Source organism: Dipodomys merriami, unplaced genomic scaffold (assembly GCF_024711535.1).
Source record: "Dipodomys merriami isolate MVZ:Mamm:240054 unplaced genomic scaffold, mDipMer1.0.p SCAF_137, whole genome shotgun sequence".
In the NCBI taxonomy this organism is placed as follows: Eukaryota; Metazoa; Chordata; class Mammalia; order Rodentia; family Heteromyidae; genus Dipodomys; species Dipodomys merriami.
In genome coordinates this window covers 2,707,328-2,731,449 of record NW_027202682.1, presented here as the reverse complement: position 1 = coordinate 2,731,449, position 24,122 = coordinate 2,707,328, and the positions used below count along the sequence as shown (strand labels likewise).

The 24,122-nt window shown below is 58.8% G+C and overlaps 2 protein-coding genes and 1 long non-coding RNA gene across 5 annotated transcripts; 2 read left to right on the top strand and 1 right to left on the bottom strand.

The window, feature by feature from the left end:
• Positions 1 to 485: 485 nt before the first annotated feature.
• Positions 486 to 8,138, bottom strand: LOC138825484 (transcriptional repressor RHIT-like). Of its 3 annotated transcripts, none has more exons than XM_070020108.1 (7): positions 7,751 to 8,138; positions 6,366 to 6,501; positions 3,706 to 3,919; positions 3,367 to 3,479; positions 2,768 to 2,888; positions 1,658 to 1,768; positions 486 to 1,468 (listed from the first exon to the last, which is right to left on the bottom strand). In XM_070020108.1, exons 2-7 carry the CDS (start codon positions 6,420 to 6,422, stop codon positions 549 to 551), a joined length of 1,536 nt encoding a protein of 511 aa, XP_069876209.1. In that variant the 5' UTR covers positions 6,423 to 6,501; positions 7,751 to 8,138; the 3' UTR covers positions 486 to 548. The 3 variants fall into 3 exon arrangements, with proteins under 3 accessions (XP_069876209.1, XP_069876208.1, XP_069876210.1); XM_070020107.1 differs by lacking the exon at positions 7,751 to 8,138 and adding an exon at positions 7,145 to 7,244; XM_070020109.1 differs by lacking the exons at positions 6,366 to 6,501; positions 7,751 to 8,138 and having other exon boundaries at positions 3,684 to 3,761.
• A 5,286-nt stretch (positions 8,139 to 13,424) lies between these two features.
• LOC138825323 (zinc finger and SCAN domain-containing protein 10-like) lies at positions 13,425 to 17,263 on the top strand. Its single transcript, XM_070019724.1, has 6 exons — positions 13,425 to 13,851; positions 14,045 to 14,288; positions 14,440 to 14,516; positions 14,944 to 14,995; positions 15,585 to 16,162; positions 16,319 to 17,263. Exons 1-6 carry the CDS (start codon positions 13,456 to 13,458, stop codon positions 17,261 to 17,263), a joined length of 2,292 nt encoding a protein of 763 aa, XP_069875825.1. The 5' UTR covers positions 13,425 to 13,455.
• Positions 17,264 to 23,473: 6,210 nt separating this feature from the next.
• On the top strand, positions 23,474 to 24,105 carry LOC138825479 (uncharacterized). Its single transcript, XR_011371410.1, has 2 exons — positions 23,474 to 23,732; positions 23,838 to 24,105. It is a non-coding gene; the product is annotated as an uncharacterized lncRNA (long non-coding RNA).
• Positions 24,106 to 24,122: the final 17 nt, after the last annotated feature.

Below are 24,122 nucleotides of genomic sequence, written 5' to 3'. Positions count from 1 at the left end.
CACACACAGCCAATCCCAAAAGTTCAGCCAGGGTTTCTGAGACAGGAGATGGGGGCAGAAAGTAAACACCGATCAGTTGTTCTCAAGTTGTCCATGCCCTGCTACCACTAGGCAGTAAGTGCCCCTGAGACATGCTGGTGGCCGCGGGGGGGCTTGGCCAGGGCCCACGGGCTGGAAGAGCTGGCCTCGGGCTTGGAAACCTGTGGGAGGAGGGGAGCCTTTGCTTAGAGACCTATGTTCCCGAGGTTCCGGAACAGAACACAGACACACACCCAACCTGGATGAGGGGCAGAGACGGTGCGCAAACCAGGAGCGGCGACACATGGCTGACCCGGGACACCCACAGACGGGGACACGCGTGACACAGAGCCCCGGGCCGCAGCTTGAGCTCTAAGGCCTTTAATTCACCCCGAGCCTTCCCTTCCGGTCCTCCGTCTCCCCCACCCCAGCCCCGCACCTCCCGGCTCCCTTCCCTCACCCCTCGGCTCGCCTAGGTCCTCCTGTCTGTCCATCCGTCCGTCGGTGCGGGCACACCCGTGCCTCCCTCGCTAGGTGGGGGCGGGCGGGGGCGCGGCCAGCATGAGCACGGCCAGCGCGCGGGGCCCCGCGGCGTGGATCTTCTGGTGGCGCTGCAGGTTGGAGCGGCGGCTGAAGCGCTTGCCGCACAGCGGGCAGGGGTAGGGCCGCACGCCGCGGTGCGTGCGCTGGTGCGCCGTGAGGTGCGAGCTGTGGCTGAAGCGCTTGCCGCAGTCGGGGCACGGGTAGGGCTTCTCGCCCGTGTGCGTGCGGCTGTGCGCCATGAGGTTGGAGCGCTGGCTGAAGCGCTTGCCGCACTCGGGGCACGGGTAGGGCTTCACGCCCGTGTGCGTGCGCTGGTGCGTGACCAGGGCCGAGCTCTGCGTGAAGCACTTGCCGCACGCCGGGCACTTGTGCGGCTTGGCGCCCGTGTGCGTGCCCTGGTGCGTGACCAGGTCCGAGCGGCGCGTGAAGCGCTTGGCGCAGCGGTCGCACGCGTGCGGCTTCTCGCCGGTGTGGATGCGCTGGTGCTGGATGAGCGTGGAGTGGTGGCTGAAGCTCTTGCGGCACGCGGGGCAGGTGTACGGCTTCTCGCCCGTGTGGATGATCTGGTGCTGGATGAGGTGCGAGCTGCGGCCGAAGCGCTTGCCGCAGTCGGCGCAGGCGTACGGCTTCTCGCCCGTGTGCGTGCGCCGGTGCGTGGCCAGGTGCGAGTGCCAGCTGAAGGCCTTGCCGCACTGCTCGCACCGGAACGACTTCTTGGCGGCCTCGTCCCCCGGGGCGCCCTGCTGCTCCCAGCCGTCGCCGGCCGGCCGGGGGTCGGGGGTCGTCTCCGGGGGCCCAGGGTCCCGGGCTGGCCCCGGGATCTCGCCGCTGGCGGGGGTCGGCGGCCCGCACGGAGGGTCAGCCTCCGAGGCCCCGTGCGCCCCGGCCCGCGCCGCCTCCGCAGCTCCTGGCCAAGAGACAGGGTTGGTCCAGCCACACACGGTTTCCGGCCGGCCGCAGGGGGTGGGGGGCAGAGCCGAAGGCCCAGGGGAGGGCAGCGGGGACCCCGGGGGACCCGAAGAGGCAAAAGCCACCCTGCAGGGAGCGCAGACGGACCACCTCTGCCAGGGCCGTCCTTCCCCGGCCAGGAGCTCACCTGAAGCAGGGTCTCTCCTCTCCTTCCCAGCTCCCGGTGGCCCGCCCGAGCAGGAAGCCTCGCCCTTGCCCGGCACCTGGGGGGCCCAGAAAGGCCTGCCTAACGGAAACGCTGCCCAGAGGGAGAGACCGTGTTACCCCAAGACAGCCACCCACCGACAGCCGTGCCCCCAGCACCCCCCCCAAAATAAAGTTAATGAGATAAAACTAACAAAATTAAATGCACACTAAAAATCCTCTTGGGCCCTGGCACCGATGGCTCACGCCTGTCAGCCCAGCTACTCAGGAGGCTGAGATCTGAGGATCGTGGTTCGAAGCCAGCAGGGGCAGGAAAGTCTGTGAGACTCTCATCTCCAATAAGCCACTAGAAAACTGGAAGTGGCACTGTGGCTCAAAGTGGTAGAGTGCCCAGACTCTGAGTTCAAAGCCCCATGTCACACTAAAAATAGTAACGCAGGGAGGGGCATGGTGGTGAATATCTGGAATGCTCCTAATACCAGCCTTCTAGAGGCTGAGGCAGCAGACCCTGGGTATATAGATTCTGTCTCAATCAAAAAAAAAAAAAAAAAAAAAAAATCCTTCTAGGAGGCTCCTGGAGTAGCTGGGTGGTAGAGGGCTTCCTGAGCGCAGGAGGCCCTGGCTTCCATACTCCCTTCCACAGTGGCAGCCCGCTCTACTCCTCCCAGCGCTGAGCTGGCCCTGCCTCTACTTTTCCTGAACAGAAGCAGGATCTTTCAAGGTCAGCCTGGTGACTCCCTTTCCTCGTCCTACCCTGTGGCAGGCCCAGCAGCAGCAAGCGGGAAGGACGGTCTACTCCTGAGCTGGCACCCGGCGGCTGGCCACTGCTGTGGCCACCAGCCATGGCAGTTCAAACTAAAAAGACTACTCAGTTTCCCTCGCTCCGTTTCTAATGCTCATCAACCCCTGGGCTTGTTGACACAGATACAAAACATTTCCATCCCTGTGGAAGGTTCTAGAGAACAGTGCTGTTTAGATGAACAGTGAGAGGGAAAGGAAGAGGGGGATGGTGTGGAGCAAGGCAGCAGGGGCCCCTCCCTGACACTCCAGGGCCTCAGGAAGTTGGGAGGTTGTGTGGCAGGTGAGCCGTTACCCAAGGCCAGCCCGTTTCTCTTCTGCAGCATGTCCTTGTAGACGCTCTGCTGTGCGTGGTCCAGCCTCCCCCACTCCTCCCGGGACAGGTACAGAGCCACATCCTCAAAGGTTACTGGCATCTGAAATATGACATCCAACACACAACTGATGGTGGGGGAATGACAGTACCAAGTGACGTGGCAGGAGCCAGGCCTGGCACGCAGACCCGCCGGTCGGGCAGCAGAGCCCCTCACAAAGCAGGTGACCAGGGGCCACAGGTGAAGCTCAGGATTTCCACGCAGCCTGCTGCCACTCCCCGGCTCACACTCGGCAGAACAATTCCCCATTGGAGGCCCAACTCTCCGCTTCTGCTTTCCCTCCAGCCCTGGGCAGACCTGACCGTGGGCCCCAGGCCTCTCGGATGGCCAGTCCAGCAGCACGTCAGTGAGCACCCTGGACAGCGGGTGCCCTGTGGGGTCAGGCCAGCTGGGGTCCTGCCTTCACAGGAAGAGACAGCAGGTGCAGGAAGAAGGGCTGAGCAGTGATTGAGGGGAGCTGGGCCCTGCCACTGCGTAGGGATGGGGGGGGGGGAGTAAAGAAACCTTCAGAGATATTCACCTGCGACCAAGCTGTGAGGAGTGCTGCAGCCATCTGCCTGTCTCTGGTCCTGCCCGGCCTGCCTCTGGTCCTCCCTTCTCCGGAAAGCATGGTGGTCAGGGGGGAGGAGAGGGCTGCAGGAGGGGAACAGACCTTAGTGTGGGCAGCACTTCCTGCCGTGGCTCCCCCCAAGCTGCCTCAAGCCCAACTCCCAGCCTGACTCAAGAAGAGGGTCAAATGCTCCAAGGTTTTAAGAAGGCATCTAGGAGAGTCAGGCAGACAGGAAGTAGGAATCTGGGTCCCTCCCAAGCCGAGCCCCACCATCCGCAGGAAAGCACCTCATTGACAGCTCTCTCCTACCTGCACCAGGCAGGAAGAGAGCTTTTTCTTCAGAGCCAGGACTCAGTGGTCCCCACTCCCCAGCACCTGGCCTTCTGGTGTCCTGCGAAGTCGCCTCAGGGTGAGGCTCTTCTGGCTCTGACTTAATGTGTGCTGACGCCCGAATGGCCCCCGGGGGCACTGGCTCCCCGTGTCTGCTGAGCATTTCTTGACAAGGATGCTGGTGACCTGGGACCTGGGAATAACAGCCCCCATCAGCATCTGGCTGGAACTCAGGAAGACCGGCTGAGAGACAACACACCCAAATGCCTGAAGGGTTGTCTGCTTCTTGCTGTCCAGCTCACCCAGCACCATGGGTGGCAAGAGAGAGACCCGCCAAGCCTCCACCACCGAGGAGGTGAACAACGTGCCTGGTTGGTTGTTATTTAATTAATTATTTGATTTTGCCAGTCCTGGAGCTTGAACTCTAGATCTGAGCTCTGTCCCAGAGCTAGCACTCTACTTGAGCTACAGCAACACTTCTGGCTTTTTCTGAGTAGTTTATTGGAGATAAGAGTCTCATGGGGGGGCTGGGAACGTGGCTCAGTGGTAGAGCGCTTGCCTTGCATGCCTGAGGCCCTGAGTTCGATTCCTCAGCACCACATAAGCAAAAAGAAAAAAGCCAGAAGTGGCGCTGTGGCTCAAGTGGTAGAACGCTAGCCTTGAGCTGAAGAGCTGAGGGATAGCGCCCAGGCCCAGAGTTCAGGCCCCATGACTGGACCCAAAAAAAAAAAAAAAAAAAGAGTCTCATGGGGCCGGGCGCTGGTGGCTCACACCTGTAATCCTAGCTACTCAAGAGGCTGAGATCTGAGGATCGCGGTTCAAAGCCAGCCCGGGCAGGAGAGACCGTGAGACTCCTATCTCCAATAAACCACCAGAAAACCGGAAGTGGCGCTGTAGCTCAAGTGGTAAGAGCACTCGCCTTGAGCTGAAGAGCTGAGGGACAGCGCCCAGGCCCAGAGTTCAAGCCCCACGACCGACAAAAAAAAAAAAAAAAGAGTCTCATGGGCTTTCCTGCCTGGGCAGGCTTCAAACTGCAATCCTCAGATCTTAGCCTCCTGAGTAGCTAGGATTACAGGCAGGCGTGAGCCACTGGTACCTAGCTGCTGCTATTTTTTAATACTCAAGAAAACTAAATGGAGCAGATTAAGCAGGATCCCCTCTCAAATCCACCTGAAACCTCCAGGTGCAACCTTATTTGGAAAATGGATCTTTATAGAAGTAATCAAATTAAGGATCTTGAAATGAAATCATCCTGGACTTAGCATAGGCTCTAAATCTGATGACACAGGTACTTACAAAAATAGAAATCCTAGATACTCTAGAGGCTGAGATTTAAGGATCACAATTTGAAGTGAGCCTCTGCAGAGAAGTCTGTGAGAGTCTATCTCCAAATAGCAAAATGCCAGATAGGAGTCATGGCTCAAGTGGTACAGTACCAGCCATGAGTAAAAAAGCTGAGTGAAAGCAAGTAGCACTGAAAGCAGGTAGCACTGAGTTTAAGCCCTGGTATCAGCAAACACATACAAATGAAAGTTCACTAGACTCCATCTCAACCAATAAAAAAAAAAGTGAGCACCTGTTATCCTAGCGACACAGGAAGTACCATTGGGAGTAGAGTGGTCCAGTCTGGTTTGGGAGGGGAGCAAGACTCTATTCACAACATAAAAGTAAAAACAGCTTGAGTGGTAGAGCACCAAACAAGCTGAAACCCTGAGTTCAAACCCCAGTACAGCTGAGGGTGGGAAGGAGAGAATAGAAAACCTAGAGATGGCGTGAGTGGAGTGATAACACCAGCCAGGGAGCGCGAGGAGTAAAGAAGAAGGAAGGCCCTCCCAGAAAGCCTTCGGCGGTAGGGCAGCCAGGCTGACCCCTCAGCCTCTAGCAAGGTTAAGGAAATGAATCGTGGTTGTTTTAAGCAGCCTGCTTTGTGGTAACTTGAGACCCAAGCCACAAGAAATCAGGCATCTAGGGCCCAGAGATAAGACACAATGCACAACCACAGCACAAAAACTTCTGATATTTCCTTCACCCTGAGAGGCCTCTTAAAATCCCCAACACCAGCAGCCTTGTCCTGGGAGTTTGGACCTATCCCTCCCTTGCTCCTCTACATTTGGGGATTGAAGGGAAATGCCCTCGGAATCTCTGGCTGCCAGGCCAGCAATGCCCCTGCTCTGACTGATGGATCCAAGTCTCTTCACTGCCTGCAAAGTGGTGGCAAAGAGGCCACCTAGTTAAATGAGACTGCTGCCTGATCTAGAAGGTTCTAGATGGGTTCGATGGCGAGTGATTTATTATTACTTATTACTGCACTTCACAGATTACATCAGTAGAGAATGCCATGCACGAGGCCTGCCAGGGTGCCTTGTACATCAGAGGCGGGTGGGGAAGGGACACGGCACAGTGGCACCGCCTTTGAAAATAGTAGCCGCAGTACGTGGTGTACGATGTATTTATTTATAACCAATATGGGTAAAGGGCAAAGTAAAAGTTCACAGTGAAGGGTAGATGGGGTAAAGTTGCTATCACCCAGCTCACTCATCTACCAACCCTGCTCTCTAGGTGATTCTCTTAGCTCCATCCAGACACCCAACTTTGAAAAGTCCTCCCAGGATCCTCCCTCACCCAAGGCAACAACATACCTCTTCCCCTTTCTCCTTAGTCTCAGAAGCCCTCAGGCCTTTGCCATCTGCAGACATTTCCAGTTCTGGCTAGGAAGGGAAGCAAGTTGGTTCTCTCTTCTGCTGGTCAAGCCCCATCCAGTTTCTGGCCTGGAGTCTGGAAAACAGAAAGAAATCAGCTGGCACTTCCCAGACACCTCCTAAGTGTCCAGAAAATCTCTGTGCCCGCTCAGAGCTCCCCTGTCCCAACCAGACATGCAGTCCAACTGGGCCTAATCCAGTTCCCCTGGGGCAACGGATTTAAATTCTGTCCCCAAACATTTCTGTTGTGCACTGTCCTTTTGGTTGTTGAACCAAGAGTCCTGCGTCTCAGGGCGACCTGCTCAGGAAACGCAGGGGCTACGTGAGAATGGGGGGGGGGGAGATTTAAAGAGATCCTCCAAAAACAATCTGGGGGTTCCCGCCTGTCACAGCCAGAGGCACCCCAGCCGCTGTCCTCAGGCCCCGAGCCCGGGGTCCCGTACCCCACCCCAACTTGGAGCCCCTCCGGGCAATCGAGAGAGACCAACCCATTCACTCTCGGCAGACCCCCCCCAACGGCCACGCCCACTTCAGGGGGTCTCTGCTTCTCACTGCCCCCCCCCTCCCGGGATGGGGGGGCACGCCCTTCAACTTCCCAATCCCAGATCCAGGCCCCCTTTATCCCGCCAGCACGAAACCCTGCGCCTCTGACCACGTCCTCTGCTCCACACCGCACACCCGCGCCAGGCTCGGGCGCCCGCCCTGAACAGCCTTCTTACCAAGGTGGCGATGCACAGGGCGCGGGAGGTGCAGGGCCGCCTTCTCCGGGAGGAGAATCTCTGCAGCCCGCAGCCGGAGGATGGGGAGAAAACCGGGTGGAGACTGGGATTGGGGACAACAGGAAGTCCCGCCCAGATCCCGTTCCCCACACAGGCTGCGAGCCCACAGGGTTCCCAGCCTGGAGGGTTCCGCGTCTGGGGTCCCGAGCCCCAGCCGCACCTGAGCTCGGCCGGGAGGTGGCTCCCAGGTCCTGAACCCTGGCCCGTGAGGGTGACTTCACCCAGCAGGTTCCTGCGAGGCCCACCCAGCCGGGGGGCGATGGCCTTGGCAAAGAAACCACTGCGGACATCCCCAAGGAAGAGTGGCAGCCTGCTGGCTGGAGGGGCAGGCCCCATCTTCCCAGCACACGTGGCTTCACGCCGTGTCCTTGGGGGGCCCTGAGTTCACTGAAGGCTTCCCAGGTTAGTGGGCCTTGGGAACCCCTTCTCCCCCGCAGCCCTGAGCGGGTCCTCCGTGGCCGCTGCTTCCCCTCCCGCGCCAGCTCAGGGGAGCTGGGGGCTCGCAGCGTCTGCCTGAGTTTCAAAAGTGGCAATATTTAAACTTGCCAGAGTTCCTGTTCAATGGATTTGGGGGAGGGGTTCACGCCGTAATCCTGACTACTTCGGAGGCTGAGGTCTGAGGACGGTGACTCGAAGCCAGCCCGGCGCCGGTGGCTCACGCCTGTCATCCTAGCTACCCAGAAGGCTGAGATCGGAGGATCGCGGTTCAAAGCCAGCCCGGGCAGGAAAGTCCGCGAGACCCTCATCTCCAATAAACCACCAGAAAACCGGAAGTGGCGTTGTGGCTCAAGTGGTGGAGCGCCAGCCTTGCGCCCAGGCCGAGTTCAAACCCCAGGACCTAAAAAAAAAAAAACAAATAAAATCCCTAAAAATGCCCGGGATCCCCGGAAACCCCGGAGGCGCGGACGCGACCGCGTGCCCACCCCCCAGCCACGGGACCCGGCGGCTGCAGGCCCGGGATCCCCGCGCGAACCCGGCCCAGCACGCGCTCCGCGCAACCTCGAGCGCCGACGCGTCGCCTAGGCAACGACACGCCCCGCCCCGCCGGCGCTCCAGATAGACGCTTCGGATTGGCTATACTCTGAAGACACGCCCCCTGCCTTCCCGCCCCGCCTCTCCAAGCATTCAGCGGTCCCCACCTGCGCGCCCGCGAGGGGCCGAGCAGCCCGAATGGAAGGCTGTCCCCGGGCGCACGCCGCCAGACCGGTGTCCCCGCGATTCCCGTCCGGCTTTTCCATGGCAACTTCCGGCTTGCGCGGCTCTCGCGTTGATACTCTGGCCGGTTCTGAGAAAAGGGCACTTCTGTCCTACCCGTGGAGAAACTGAGGCTTCCTGTGGGCCATCCTCTGCCGGAGAACGACCGGGCCAGGTCGGTGCCCGGATCTCCGGACTCGGATGGAGTCTGCCCCACGCTCACCTGCATGGGGTGTTGTTTCAGAAATGGAAATAAAGTTGGGAGTGCAGCGCATGCTTATTATGTGTGAGCCTCTGGGTTCACCCCGGGTACTAAAGACCAGACAGACAGACAGACAGACATAGACCAGTGTGGTACATGCACGTTAGAGTTTTGTTGTTGCTGAGTGTTTTTCTGAAGTGTGCGTGTGTATGTGTGTGTGCACGCGCGTGCGCTGCTCCTGGGGGCTTGAACTCAAAGTCTGGCACTATACCTGGGCTGTTTTTCTTTTTCCCCTCAAGGCTAGAGCTCTACCACTTGAGCCACAGCGCCACCCGGGACCTCATGTATGCAAGGCCAGCACTCTACCCCTGAGCACCTGCCCAGCCCTAGCCAGTGTTTACTTCATTTTTTAATTTCATATTTTTGAGATGGATCTCATTGGTTTTACTGAGGCTGACCTTAAAAGCCCTCAATCTTTCCGAATGAATGAATGAGTGAACGAATGAATGAAGGAATGGGACAAAGTACTGGTCCCCACGAGGAAGCCCGGACTTTCTCCCCGCAGGGGCCTGCCTTTCCCGCCTCCCTGCTACTTTTGGCTGTTCAGTCAAGGTAGTCTCTGCTTCTCTGTGTGTTCCCGGGAAAGGTGACAGGTCCGCGGTGGAGGCGCTGGACGTCCACGTTCACCTCACTCCTCGCGGCGAGGCTGTGGGCCAGCTCTTCCAGGCAGACACCGGCCACAAGGTTGGTCCCTTCCCCGGAGGCCGCCCCCTCCTCCCAGCCCGAGTCAGCTGGAGGCCGGCGAGTCCCTTTCCTCCCCGCTCCCAGATCCAGGCGCGAGGCCCGTCTCTCCTCCCGCCCCCCGGGGAGCAGAACTCGGCCTTGCCCTTCAGAGCTGCGCAGGGAAACACCGAGCAGCAGAGAAACGCGCCAGCCGTGGCCCCGCCCCGACAGGCCCCGCCCATAGATAAGCCACGCCCGTTCTGAAGGACACGCCCACCTGTGGCCACGCCCCGGGCGGGGATCCCTGGACGGTCCGCGCGCCCCGAGCCCGAGCCCGCGGCCTGAGCCTCGGGCGCCTGCAAACTTGGGGCGCCCAGGGGCTCCCCGCGGCTGCTTAGGCCTTGTTGCGCAGGCGCCGTACTGGGCGCGGAGGACACAGAGACGGACGGGCGTCCGCATGGACGTCCAGAGAGGCCAACCCTGGACTGTAAAAAACAAACGCGGTGCGGGCGCCGCCCTCCCCGCCCTGCCCCGGGCTCGACCTCATTCCTAACACTTGGCCCGAGGGCGCTGGGGCCTCCGGGGTGGCGACACCCGGCCCAGCCTCGGCCGAGATCGGTCACGGGAGTGAACACCGACCCACCGCGGGGACTGTGCAGGGCAGCGTCAGCCCCAAAGAGCCCTAGCCGCTAGCCCCGGCGCAGGCGCGAGGTGCTCCGGCTGGGAGGGATCCTTAGACTTTCCCAAGCCAGCCCGTGACTGCGTTTGCCTTTGGCTCCGCCCTTTCCCCCCCACCCCATCCTAAACTGGGAGGTCAAGGGTTAAACTCTGGGCAGCCCCTTCAACACCTGAATGGGACTGGGGCCGGCCGCTTCCTGTTCCATTTCCCCCCCCAGTCCCTCTCCCGGCTGGCCAGGGCTGCCTGCGGCCCGGGTGCCCTCGGAGAACCCCCAAACGTCTCTGCCTCTGTCGTGGGGAGCTGAAGTGGTGAGTTGAAGGCCTTAGGGTTCAGGCTGGAAGGGAGAAGGGGGCGCCAGGCCTTGGTGGCGGGGAGGGGGCTGGGGGAGAGTTTGGGGAGAATGATGGTGGGTGTGAGGCGCTCAGGGCCAGTGGGATAGGTGGTCCTGTGGCCCTGGGGGGCATCAGGGTGAGTCCAGGGACCGCCTGTGACACCAGGGAAGGCAGGTGACACGCGGCCCTGGTGGACCAACCAGCCCCCACTCAGACAGAGAAGCTCGACTGACAAAGATGAGCGAGTGAGACCCCTGGAAGTGCGTCCTGGGAGAAAGGGACGTTTCTTTCCCTATCCCTGGCCGGAGCGTGTCACGTTGTCTGGCAGGGTCTCATGGCCGACATACTGCTCCCACCTCCAGCAGCTCCATTTCTCAGGGCTGCAGACTAAGCTAGTGAGAAGTTGGTGGCTTTCCTGCCCCACACCCCGCAGACCCCCTGCAGACACGCATGTTAATAGAGCTTTTGTCCTGGAAGGGGGGGGGCAGGGCCAGCCTATTTGCTTGAATTCTACCTATTGCAAACCTTTGGGGCTTGGGCCTCACCTGGTGTGGCTTTGCCTGTAGGCTGCAATTTGGGAATCTTGTGATTGCCTTTTTGTGCTGAGATATTCTGCCTCTTGTTAAGAAAGAAAGAAAAAAAATCTCTCCAGTCTGGGAGGAACTGTGATCCTCTGTTTTGCACATGTGGGTGTTCTAGAACTACATTTTCATCTTAGAGCAAAGCTTTGCTGCGCGAGGTTTGAATGTGAGTTAGGCACCCCTGGTTTTTGCTTGTTAGATTTTTATGATAATGATGATAATTTATCACCCATTCTGGGCCAGAATGAGGTGATTGGTGCTCTAGGTTTTTTGCACATGTAAGGTGCAAACACTGAAACAAAAGCCCATTTTCTTGAACATTTTTATCAAAGATCTTCTCCGCCCCAGACAATGTTACACGCTTCCTTCAGTTCCTAGGACTTCTAGGGAGGCACTGTTAGGCGAAAAAACAAGAGTAGGAGGCGCAAAATGAAGCCACGACCTCTGAGCTTTAGTGAGCATCGGAGAGGGGTGACACTCGTTCCCCGGTCAGATCAGGAAAGCGGGGCGCGCGTGAGTGGGGGGAAAGGGAGGAAGAGTTAAATGGGTCCCAACAAGAAGTGCTTGGTCCATGAGGGTTTCTAGTCATCTGCCCGGTGGACTTGGAAAGTGGTTTCCACCTTTTTGGGGAGGAGCGGGGCGGAAAGCTCCGGGAGCTTCTCCCAGGAATTCCAGCCTCTGGGCGCGGAGGGCGCCTCAGGCGCTGCCCTTGCTCCTTCCTTGCCACTGTGAAACCGCGGGGGTCACCGAGCGCTGGGCCGACCCTGACTAGTTTAAACCCGAGGCCAGGAGGACAAATAGCAGAATCCCGATTGTGGCTCAGCGATGGTAGGTGATGTGTTCTGGGGTTCCAGGAGGATGGGGGGTGGGGCGCATCTGCATTTAAAAGAGCAAAGGAGCTTCGCTCAAGGGCCCAAAATTTGGAGCAAGCTGGAGTCCCGGCTCAGCAGTAGAGCCAGCTTAGCCAGCGCAGTGGGATGGAGGTTGGTTGAATTCAAATCCCAGCTCTGCCCCAACCCCCACTCCCCAAAACTCACAGCCAGGTGGACCTCTCCCACCTCCGTCGCAGGGGCAGGGCTACCTTCTAGGGTGGGGTCCATGTCTGGACCCTGAAGCTTGGGGGGGGGTCCTCAGCTGCCCCCATGGGGAATAGCACCAGCCTAGGTACGCTCTGGGGCAAAGCACTGCCCTGCCCTGCACTGAGGGGGGCGGGGGAGTGAGCCTCAACCTCTCTTCCCATCCCCCTGCTTGAGATTCCCTTCGGGGGTGGGAGGGTGGGACCGGTTTGGAGAGATAACAAAAGTGAGAGGCTGCCCTGAGAAGCTTAGGCCGGCGGGGCGGGGTGGAGGTGGGGGAGCAGGGGGTGGGTGTTGGCTCTGGGGTGCGGAGCTTGTGAAGGCCCTGGGTTTGATCCTTAGCCTGGTGAAGAGGGAAAAAGCTTAAGCCTCCTGGGTGGTGCTCTGGGGATTAAATCAGCAGGACCGACTGGAGTCCTGGTGCTTGGTGCTGAGTGTAGGGCCATCCAGTCCTCTCTCCCCCAACTCCCCCCAAAATAAACAACCCTCCAATCTGAGTCGTGGAGCAAGAAAGTAGCTCTGCTGGCCTGGACTAGGAGATATGTACGTGCAAAGCAGTGCCCCCTAGTGGCTACTGGAAGACACTTTCCCTTGCTAGAGGATTGGGTGACTATCCCCAAAGGGGTGATACAATGCTTACAGTGAGATCCAGAATGTGAGAAGGAAAAAAGAAGAAAGGATTATCCGGGCGCGGGCAGCTCAGGCTTGTCATCCTAGCTGCTCTGGAGGCTGAGATCTGAGCACTGCAGCTCTAAACCAGCTTGGACAGGAATGCGCATTTTTTGTCAGTCATGGGGCTTGAACTCTGGGCCTGGGCACTGTCCCTCAGCTCTTCAGCTCAAGACTAGCGCTCTACCACTTGAGCCACAGCACCACTTCCAGTTCTCTGGTGGTTTATTGGAGATAAGAATCTCACAGACTCTCCTGCCCAGGCTGGCTTTGAACAGTGATCCTCAGATCTCAGCCTTCTGAGTAGCTAGGATGACAGTTGTGAGCCACCAGATCTCCCTCAACTTTGCCTTTTATCTGCTGGAGGGTTTGATCTCTTTCCGTCTCTTTGTCTCGCTGTCTTCTGAGACATAGCCTTTCCCTCAATCTTACCATAAAGCTGGGGCTCTCCATCCTCTTTTCACCTCCGTTTCTCAGCCTCCCCAGTGTTGGGATTACAGGCTTGAACCACCATGTCCCCTCGTGACAAGTTTCTTGGGTTCCCTGGGCCTCCATTTTCCTACGAAGAGTCCACTAAATGCCCACCGCTGGGGAAAACTAGCCACACTGGCTGTCTTCCTGCAGATCGCCGCGACGGCCAGCAGGGGCCGCGCTGGTCCCATCTGACACCTGGAAAAAGATCCTAACCCGAGGTCTTCTGTCTCACAGGTGTGGCCGCTGAAGAAAGGGCTGTGCCTTAGCAGGTATCCATAGGAGGTGTCACCTCCCTCCCCGCCCCCACCGAAGGCAGGCAGGATGCTCGCAGAGCCGGTGCCTGCTACCCCAGAGCAAGAGCAATTCCGGGCTATCAAGCTGGAGGACGAGGAGGCTGCTGACCAGGAGAGTCACGGGCGGCCGGAGGCCAGGCCTCGGCCCGAGGTGGCCCACCAGCTCTTCAGATGCTTCCAGTACCAGGAAGACATGGGGCCCCGGGCGTCCCTGAGCCGCCTGCGGGAGCTGTGCTGCCACTGGCTGCAGCCATCTCTGCACACCAAGAAGCAGATCCTGGAGCTGCTGGTGCTGGAGCAGTTTCTCAGTGTGCTGCCCCCGCACCTGCTGGGCCGTCTGCAAGGCCAGTGCCTCAGGGACGGCGAGGAGGTGGTGCTGCTGCTGGAGGGCGTGTCCCGGGACACCGGCCACGTGGGGCCACTGGTGAGAGACACGCGTGCGGGAACGCTGCCCAGCAGGAAGGGGGCGGGGTGGGGGACCTGGGACTGACCACCCGAAGAAGACATCGCTGAAAACCCCGCTTTCTCTCCCATTCACCCCCTTTTGCCCCCCTGCTCCACTCGGCTACGCTCCTCTCCGGGAGTCAGTGCCTGCTAAGATGGCTGTGTGTCCACAGGATTTTAGTTTCAGCTCTATCAAGAACTGCCCTCTGGAGGAACAGGGGGGGCCTGCCCAGGTCACCAGCCACAGCCCCAAAAAAGAAGCGCCCCCCGAAGAGCCCTCCGTGCCTTGCCCAGCGAGCGAACCGTCCCCGTCTCAGCCTGGGCCTGTGGAGCCTGCGGAATGGAGGCCCGCTCCAAGCTCCAAGCCACCACTCAGCCCCGGGCCGCAGAGGACGCTCTTCACCCTGCATGAAAACAGTGAGAGAAGCTGGGGGTGGGGGGAGCCGGGCTTGGTGGGAAGAAGCTGGTGGCTTCATGGCTCTGGGTGATGGGCACCGCCGTCTGGTGGCCACTTAATAACAGTACTACCTACTAATAGCAATTTCTTCTTCCCCCACAATGCGGTCAGCGCCCCAGGATCACTCGTGGCCAGAGGAGAACTCTCGAGATAAGGAGATGGCAGCTAAAGAGCTGGCAGCGGTGCTGGTGAGCTGAGCGGATCCCTCACCCCAGACCCTTGTATTTATTTTTTGTCCGTCATGGGGCTTGAACTCTGGGCCTGGGCGCTGTCCCTCAGCTCTTCAGCTCAAGGCGAGCACTCTTCCACTTGAGCCACAGGGTCACTTCTGGTTTTCTGGTGGTTTATTGGAGATAAGAGTCTCATGGGACATTCCTGCCCAGGCTGGCTTTGAACCCTGATCCTCAGATCTCAGCCTCCTGAGTAGCTAGGATTCCAGGCGTGAGCCACCAGTCCCTAGCATCCCAGGCCCTTTTGAAACATGAAACAGTTCTCTACTCTGGTGTGGTAGCCACCCATGTGTTCACTAACTGCATCTTGGAAAGAGCTTTGTTGCCCGCAGATCACAGCGCCCATTCCTCTCTCACTTGGTGGGGGTCTTTGCTTTTGTTATAGGAGACCTTGTCTTTTGAGGATGCCCCAGAGAAGAAGAGTGTGTACCCTCATGGTAAGCAGTCCTTCCCTCCTGTCATAGTGGCCAAGGGCTTTGCCTGCAGCCCCAGACACAGCATCTGTGTGTGTGTGAGAGAGACAGAGACAGACAGAGAACCGGGGTTTGAACTCAGGGTCGCCCACATTCTCCCTTGGCTTTTTTGCTCAAGGCTGGTGTTCTACCACTTGAGCCACACCTACTTCCAACGTTTTGCGGGTAAATTGGGGTAGGAGTCTCTCCAATGGGGTTGTCCAAGCTTGCTTTGCAGCATGATCCTCAGCTCTCAGCCTCCAGAGATTGGACATGGGCAGGGTCCTGGGTGTCTTTTCTCTTCCAGACTTCTCAGGTTTGGTGGATTCCCGAGAGGTTTTGGAAGAGGGTGATTTCCCCTTTTTAACTGTGTGTATGGGTATGGGGGGAGGTGGTCCCGGGGCTTGAACTCGGCCTCACAGTCCCACGTGGCTATTTTCGCCCTCAAGGCCAAAGCACACTTTTCCACTTTACATTTCTGGCTCTTTAGAATAGTTAACTGGAGAGGAGTCTCTCGGAAGGTTCTCTCTGAGCTGGCTTGGAACCACGATCCCCCTGTTTGCTTCTTTCCCAGAATTCATAAGCCGAATTACAGACAGCGAGGACTTTAAACAAGCAGAGCCCAAAGGAGCTGCCTGGCCCCCGATCTTCTCAGCAGAGTCCCCCGCAGACAGCGCGGTGGTGGGCGGGGAGCCTCTCCCCGCGAGGCCGGAGCCAGAGCCGGAGCCGGAGCCGCGCGCCCGGGGCAGCGCAGGCGCAGACGGGGCCGCGGGCCGCGGGGGCCGCAGGGCCGGGGCCGCCAAAGCCGCCGAGCACTTCCTGTGCACCGAGTGCGGGGCGAGCTTCCCCAAGCTGTCCCGCCTGGAGGCGCACCAGCTGAACTCGCACCCGGGCCACCGCTCGTTCGCCTGCCCGCACTGCGCCAAGACCTTCGGCCGCAGCTCCATCCTCAAGCTGCACCTGCGCACGCACACGGACGAGCGCCCGCACGCCTGCCACCTGTGCGGCCACCGCTTCCGCCAGAGCTCGCACCTGACCAAGCACGTGCTCACGCACTCGGCCGAGCCCCACTTCCGCTGCGCCGAGTGCGACCAGGGCTTCCAGCGCCGCTCCAGCCTGGTGCAGCACCTCCTGGCGCATGCCCAGGACCCCGCGCATGCTCAGAACCCGGCGCCCGCCCGGGACCCAGCGCATGCTCAGAACCCGGCGCCCGCCCCGGACCCCGCGCATGCTCAGGACCCGGTGCCCGCCCGGGACTCTGCGCATGCTCAGGACCCGGAGCCCGCCCTGGACTCCGCGCATGCTCAGGACCCCAAGCCCGAGCCGGAGGCCCGGCCGCCTGTCTTCCTGTGCTCGCGCTGCGGGCAGACCTTCCAGCGGCGCTCCAGCCTCAAGCGGCACCTGCGGATCCACGGCGCGGACGGGGCGGGGGACGCGGCGGCGGCCGGGGCCGGCGCGGGCCGCGAGAGCCGGCCGTACAAGTGCGCCGACTGCGGCAAGGCCTTCCGGCGCGGCGAGCACCTGGTCACGCACTGGCGCGTGCACACGGGCGAGCGGCCGTTCTCCTGCCGCGCGTGCGGCCGCAGCTTCACGCAGAGCTCGCAGCTGGCCAGCCACCAGCAGGTGCACTCGGGCGAGCGGCCCCACGCGTGTCCGCAGTGCGGGAAGCGCTTCCTGCGCCGCGCCGGCCTGGCCCGCCACCTGCTCACGCACGGCGGGCCCCGGCCGCACCGCTGCGGCCAGTGCGGCAAGACCTTCACCCAGCCCCAGGATCTGACCCGCCACGTGCGCAGCCACACCGGGGAGAAGCCGTGCCGCTGCAGCCAGTGCGGGGAGGGCTTCAGCCAGAACGCGCACCTCACCCGCCACCAGCGCATCCACACCGGGGAGAAGCCGCACGCCTGCGACACCTGCGGCCACCGCTTCCGCAACAGCTCCAACCTGGCCCGCCACCGCCGCAGCCACACCGGCGAGCGGCCCTACGCCTGCCCCACCTGCGGCCGCAGCTTCCGGCGCAACGCGCACCTGCAGCGCCACCTGGTCACGCACACGGGCGCGGGGCCCGAGGTCGAGGCCCCCCAGGAGTGCCCCGAGTGCGGCAAGAGCTTCAGCCGCAGCTGCAACCTGCTGCGCCACCTGCTGGTGCACTCGGGCGCACGGCCCTACGCATGCGCGCAGTGCGGCCGCAGCTTCAGCCGCAACTCGCACCTGCTGCGCCACCTGCGCACGCATGCGCGGGAGACACTGTACTAGTGGCCGCCGCCCCCCACCCCCCACCCCCGGGGTCCCTGCGCTGCACCTGCCTCTCTTTCCCCACCACCCCCGGAGTCACATCCAACCCCGGCCTCTCTTCCTTCCTGGCCTGTGAAATGTATTTCAAATGCCCAAAGTAAAATAGCCTTCTTGAGACCTGCCCTTGCTTCCTTTGGCTATGGAGTCCATTCTCAGCTGCACCACAGAGCCCATCCCACGGCCGGCCGGCGCCCTCCCCACCAGGACAAGGCAGGTCTCTATTTCACACATCTCCCCACATCCTTTGTGTAGTCCCAGCTATTCAGGAGGTAGAGGTGGAGGATTTGGGTTTGAGGTCAGCCCCGCCTGACAAAGTTAGTGCAAGACCATGCAAACAAACTAAGCTGCATGCTGGTGGCTCACGCCTGTGATCCTAGCTACTCAGCACAGATCAAAACCAGCCCAGGCCGGAAAGTCCATGAGACTCATCTCCAGTTAACCACCAGAAACCCAGAAGTGGTGCTGTGGCTCAAAGAGGTCGAGGGCTAGCCCTGAACAAAAAAGCTCAGGGACAGCACCTAGGCCTTGAGTTCAAGCCCCATTACTGACCAAAAAAAGAAAGAGAGGAAGGAAGGAAGAAAACAAACTGAGCTAGATGCCAGTGTCTCACACCTGCCAGCTCAGTTTTTAAAAGACACTGAAAACAACCGGGTGCCAGTAACTCAGGTCTTTTATGCTACCTACTCAGGAGGATGAGATCTGAGAAGTGTGTGGCTCAAAAGCAATCTGGGCAGATTCTTATCTGCAGTCAGCCAGCAAAATGGCTCCGGTGGTACAGCTCCAACCTTGATTGAAAAAGCTAAGGGACCATATCTGGACCCAGTTCTAGCCCCAGTACCTGCACAGGCATGTGTGTGTGCACATGCACACATGCACACACACAAAACACTAAAAGCAAAAGGACTGAGGGCAAGGCAATAAAGCACTTGTGGCTTCCTCCAAAACCAGTAAAATGTAATAGAATGCTAAATCCCAGGTTCTGATTATGGATCCTTTTGTTGTGGAACATTGGAAACCATCTTACCTGGAAATGGCAGGTGAGCAGCACCTGCTAGCTGGCCCAGTACAGCTGTTGTGAAGACTCTTAACCACAATCCTCTTACCCACAGCTACTGAACTTTTGTTTTACTCTTCAGTGTTTCTCACCACATAACCTCTGATGCTCCATTACTATAAGTCAGGTGACTTCTCATAAAATAAAATTAAAAAAAAACAAGTAATGGGGGGGAGGGGGGGAAATCCCAGCCTTCCGTGCATGCTCTCTTCCTGTTTTTAGTTGGCTGCTTTTCAAGCACAACTTGAAATGTGATCATCTGACACATTAGGGCAAACTCCAGCTGGGGTTCACCTAGGGGTAAGTACAGAGTCTGCTTTTTCTTTTCAGTGCTGAGGATAAAGCCACTTGCTAGGCACAAACCATACCCCTGAGCTGCCCTCCAAGCAGGCTGATAGAAATAAATGCCTCAGGAGTTCCAAGGGAGGGTCAACGCTGTGGGGGCCCAGGGAGGGTTGCAGTGCAACACTTACAAGAACAAATAAATCTCATAAAAGGAAGAAAACCCCAGTGAGAAAGGATTAGTCAACCTAGAGGGGAAGGTTGAGAGGCGAGGACTGGCCTCAGGGTTTACAGCTTTATCTGGACGGTGGTGCCTGCCTGGAATCCCAGTTACCCTCAACACACAGTTTCAAAAAGAAAAAAAAGGCTAGGGTTGGGGCTCAAGTACTTTAGTGCTTTCCTACCATGTGAAAGGTCTTTTGTTCAACCATTTGGCACCAGAAAAAGAGTTAAAATAAGGGCCGGGTGCTGGTGTCTCACCCCTGTAATCCTAGGCTACTCAGTAGGCTAAGATCTGAGGGTCATGGTTCAAAGCCAGCCCAGTCAGGAGATTCTCTCTTTTTTTTTTTTTTTTGGTGGGTCATGGGGCTTGAACTCTGGGCCTGGGCGCTGTCCCTCAGTTCTACCACTTGAGCCACAGCGCCACTTCCAGTTTTCTGGTGGTTTATTGGAGATAAGAGTCTCATGGACTTTCCTGCCTTGGCTGGCTTTGATCTCATCCTCCTGAATAGCTAGAATTATAGGTGTGAGCCTCCAGCACTTGGCTCTCAGCACCCAGGCCCAGAGTTCAAGCCCCACGACCAACAACAACAACAACAAAAAGAATAACTGGGCTACCAAGGGGGTCATTGTTGTACTATAACTCTGCACACTGTCGCTGATAACGGCTAACAGTGACAAACATGGCTGGGCCCAGGGAAAACCTCTGCTCCCTGTGGTCTCACACGGGAGAGGAAGTTGGTTGGTGACTCACACACACACAAAAAATGTCTAATCTCTGAAGCTTCCTGGACAGCCACACAGCCAGGCCCCACCCACCCACCCGGGGAGGAGAGGCTCTGCTCTGAGGGGGGGGGGGTATGAGGCAACACCTCTGGAATGCTCCCTAGTCTGGTTCCTGGTCCTCCTCCTGCCTGCACCTCATGCCAGGTCCTGGGGCCCCAGCACCCCAAGTGCACATGGATCTCAGCAGTTGCTAAAAGGCTGTTGCAGGTAGAGAGGCCTCGGGCCCTTGGCATCTGGGGGGTGGGGGCTAGGGAAATGATTTGAGAAGATAGGCCCAGGAGTTTCTGTGTGAGGAACAGGAAGACAGCGCACCCCTGTAGTCCCAGCTACCAGGGAGCATGAGGACTGTGCTGCCCCAGGACAGCACCTGCCAGGCGAAATCCCGCAGTCCTCCCCACAAGCCCTGCATTAGGCCCTAGTGGAGCCGATGAGGCTCATCCGGCCTCATTCACAGGCAGACGCGCAGACGCCATCTGACCCACAGGCAGCTCCTGTGACCCCTGGTCCTCTGCCTGTTAGGACACTGGAGGCTTGAGACCAGACATTTGATTCTTTCAACGCAACTTTTATTAAAGGCATAGAATGAGAGCATCGAGCCAGACTTACAGAAGGAAACAGGGGGGTCTTAACGGCCTGGGCAGTGGAGGCTGGGCACCAGAAGCTGTTGGGGGAGGGATGCATGCACGGTCAGGTAAAATAAACATGGAGTCTGGGCAGGGCGGTGCTCATTGCAAGACGGGAGGATTTCACGAGCAGGGCACCGAGGCCTGGGCCCACGTGGCTTTCCTAGCTCCTCGAGAAGAGATTTTTCAGACTCTGGAACAAACGCTGGATGGCATCCCACACGGCATGGGCGGCGTTGCTCACCGTGTCCCTTAACCAGGTCAGTGCCTCCACGATCTTCTGGTACACCGTCTGCAGCATCTCCTTGAGACTTTTCACCATGCTGTCCCAAAAGTCGGACTGGGTCTGATGGGAGAGAATCACAAGGTTCCAGGGCCTGTCCCCTGGCACGCCGCCTTTGATTTCTTGCCATTGCTAAGGACCAGATCCCTGGACCCCCTGGACTTTCCTCAGTGTGAGGACACCTCGATCTCCCGTCTCCCCAGGCCTCCACCCTCCCCCCCCCCCCCCCCCGCCCCATGCCTGCCACAAATGGAAACTGAGATGTGAGCACATCTGCAGCCTCTGTCTAATGGGAGGGACACACGAGCAAGTCCATCTTTTCCCCCAAAGCCACCCCTCACCCAAATCTGGAGAGACTGAGGGTGAGGACATACACCCCAGGCGATGGCGAACACACCTACCCGGTGAGTTTTTGCGTATGAATGTCGGACAGTAATAAGGAATTTCTGGAACGCTACTTTCTGTGAAGAGACGCTGAGTTGGAGACCCCAGGCCTGGCCCGTCCCCCTCCCGGGTCTCAGGTGAGCTGGGGAAACTTCCACAGCATCACAGAGACCCAGGACTCCCCCCCAACACACCTGGGGAACAGTCTTACCGCTTTGATCTCATAGATATCTATGGGGTCATCTATCTGTGGAAGAAACGAGGGTACTTAGGGACTGTGTGGCCTTCTTCCGCCACCCCCAGAGACTCTATGACATCTACCACCAAACACAGGAATTGCAAGGAGGAAGAATGTGCTAGGCCAGGCAGGCCTGCTCCAGACAGAAGCCCACAGCCACGCTGCCTCTGAGCCTTGTGAAGGCCATGTGGGTGAAGTTGATCTCTGATGTTCATGAATTTGTATGACAGCCAATGAAGGAATGTGGTAGATACTGAGTTTAAGACTGGGTCGCAAAGAAAAACAAAAAAGCAAAAACAATCCACTCTGGTGAGAGGCATAGCTCAAGTGGTAGAGCACCTGCCTAGCAAGTGGTTCAAGCCCCACAACCACACTACTAGAGATATACAAGTAATTACACAGAAGCATATTTATAACTTAAGCCAAAACATTAGGTTTTGTAACTCTCAAAGAAGGAGGAATTCTTTATGTGTTCTGGTCTGTTTGGTGGTTCTTAGCCGTGCTGGAATTTGAACTCAGGGCCTTGCCAGGAAAGTTGCTCAACCATTTCTACATGCTAGGCCAGGCTGTTGCGAGTCCTCCAGGGAGGAGGGGGATTTGGGGGTCCTGCCCGGTGCTCACGGGGACAGAGCCTTACCTTGCTCTCATAGGCGTCCTGGGGGTTTGGAGCCTGGGAATCCTCGTCCACAGTGGAGGAGTCAGAGCCAGAGCGCAGTCTGTGATATAACTCCCGCCTCACGTCACAGGGGAGAGGAGCGTGGTCCTGGGGAAGATGGTGGCCGGTCAGGGTCTGGATGCTCAGGGTGTGTGTATAAGCCCAGGACTGACCCCAGCAGGACTGCCCGGCCTCTCTAGGAGTCCTGGAAACAGGAAAGACCTCCGGGCTTTGCCCAGGGGCCCCGCCCTCCAATCCCCTCCCTGGCTTAGATCACAATGGTTTGAAATGTGTGCTCATGAGCTGGGCTGTGTCCAGCACACCTGCCTAGAGGAGGCCGGGGCTCGGGCACCAGCCAGGCAGCCTAGCCCCAGCCCTCCACCCTCCATCCTATGCCAACTGTGCCCAGGCCTGCCCTGGAACCAGAAGGAAAAAGGGGGCAAGGGAAAGAGGCGAGGGAGGGCTATTCTAGCAGCCTTGGTGACTCACTTGGCTGTTGCTTGCCCAGACCGAATCCAGGGTTTCCACCATGCTTCCGCCCAGTGCATTCTGGGAGAGAAGAGTTCAGGGCTGCCTGGTGCCACTGTGGCCTCCAGGAGAATCCCGAGCGCCTGGAGCCCCGCTCCCCTCATGTGGGCACCTCCCCTAAGCCGGGCACCTCAGTCCTGGGACTAAACTCACCTGTAACTCTGACAGCGCCTATTGAGGGAAAAAAACCACTTCGTTCAATCTGGTCTCCAGCTCCTGCCTGTCCTCCGCTTTCTACATTTGCCCCTAACTTGCTCCAGCAGGGAGCCGAGGATCCCCTCTCTGTCCACACCCATTTCCCTCAGGGGCACAGAGCTAGGGGCTGCAGGGGACGTGGGCAGTGTGAGGGATGAGCACACCTGCAAGACCCCCCGGTCCCCCCCCAGATGCAGATGTGGAGAGACTAGGTGCTCCCCAGGGAAGGTGGGGTGGCCTTTCTGTCCACACCTTGCAAGCTGAGGATAATGGTCATGGAGGCCTCTGTGTAAACACCCCCTAGGCCCCCAGGACTTTCTGGCCAGAAGTTCCTCAGCATCCCAGATTGAGATCCCCCCAAGTCACTCCCTCCCCAACTCCCCCCAAGCACACACTCCTTCCCCCCACCCCCACTCCAGGTGCCAGGGGCTCCCGCATGTAGCTAGAGCTTCTCAGGAGTCTCCTCGGGGTCATGGTTCAAAGCCAGTCTGGATGGGGAAGTTCAGCTCTCACTCACCTTGGCATAGCACATGGCGGCTCAGGGTCCAGGGGCCTGGTGGGAAGGAACAGGTGAGGGGAAAAGCAACTCAGAGGAATTCCCCGCCAGACCTCCCACCCTCGGGCTCTGCCCAGCTGGTCCTGCGCCTCAGGCTCTGTCCAGGGCCCTGCCACCACACACCCAGCCCTGTCCTGCGGCCAGGGGTGTAACCCTTGCTGAAATGGTTACCTTCTGTCCAGTCCTTCTAGCTCAAAGGCCAGCAATGTCTGCTCAAGAGGAGGACCCAGGCTGCCCTAAAGTAGAAGAGGAGGAGGGAGGAGCAAGGGAGGGGAGCACCGCATCTACATCCTTCCCCGGGGCAGGGCCAATGGCTGCCAGGGAGACAAGATTGGAAACCGAAAGGGAAAGTGAGGGGCAAGGCCAGCCTTACCTCCCCCCTTCTTCCAAGCCTGGATGGGGTCCAGAGCTATTTCCAGGACTGCCCAGGGCAGAGGTGGCAGGGGGAGGGTTCAGCCTGGGGACGGTGTGTGGCTAACCCCTCAGCTCAGCTGAGGTGGGGTGAGCAAGGGTCAGAGCTCTCAGGTGTCTGCAGGAGGCAGAATCCGCCGGGAGAGCGGCCGGCTCCCGGGCAGGAGCTGAGCTCAGAGGCAGCTGGAGCTGCGGTCACGGGGTGGGCACCCCCAGGTCTGCAGGGGCCAGGAGGGGCTGTAGAGACCCCAATACAATCATTCCACACCATGCTCTCAGACTTTGTTTTTTTTTTCTTATTTCTGTTTATTTCTCCTGCAGAACTATCAGAAGAACCAGCAACCTGTGGCCAGGCACGTGGTCTGTAATCCCAGCTTCTCAAGGGCCTGAGACCTGAGGATGGCAGTGGACAGCCAGCCCAGGCGGGAAGTCTAGGAGGCTCTTTACCCCCAATGAACCACCAGACAGCTGGAAGTGGGGCTGCGGCTCGAGTGGGAGAGCACCCGCCTTGAGCAAAAGCTCAGGGACAGCGCCCAGGCCCTGAGTTCAAGCCCCAGGACTGGCAAAAAGAAAAGATGTTACAAGAGTCCTTTTTGTCTCTTTGTG

What these genes read in the sequence shown, in the direction of transcription:
- LOC138825484 (XM_070020108.1), bottom strand. Translation starts at nt 6,422, where the DNA reads ATGTCTGCAGATGGCAAAGGCCTGAGGGCTTCTGAGACTAAGGAGAAA. An exon ending in TCTCTTCCTGCCTGGTGCAG is followed by an intron (nt 3,480 to 3,705) that starts GTAGGAGAGAGC and finishes CCCCTCCTGCAG; the next exon opens with CCCTCTCCTCCCCCCTGACC. An exon ending in GAGGAGAGACCCTGCTTCAG is followed by an intron (nt 1,469 to 1,657) that starts GTGAGCTCCTGG and finishes TCTCTTGGCCAG; the next exon opens with GAGCTGCGGAGGCGGCGCGG.
- LOC138825323 (XM_070019724.1), top strand. Translation starts at nt 13,456, where the DNA reads ATGCTCGCAGAGCCGGTGCCTGCTACCCCAGAGCAAGAGCAATTCCGG. An exon ending in GAAGAGTGTGTACCCTCATG is followed by an intron (nt 14,996 to 15,584) that starts GTAAGCAGTCCT and finishes CTTCTTTCCCAG; the next exon opens with AATTCATAAGCCGAATTACA. An exon ending in TGGCGCATGCCCAGGACCCC is followed by an intron (nt 16,163 to 16,318) that starts GCGCATGCTCAG and finishes GCGCATGCTCAG; the next exon opens with GACCCCAAGCCCGAGCCGGA.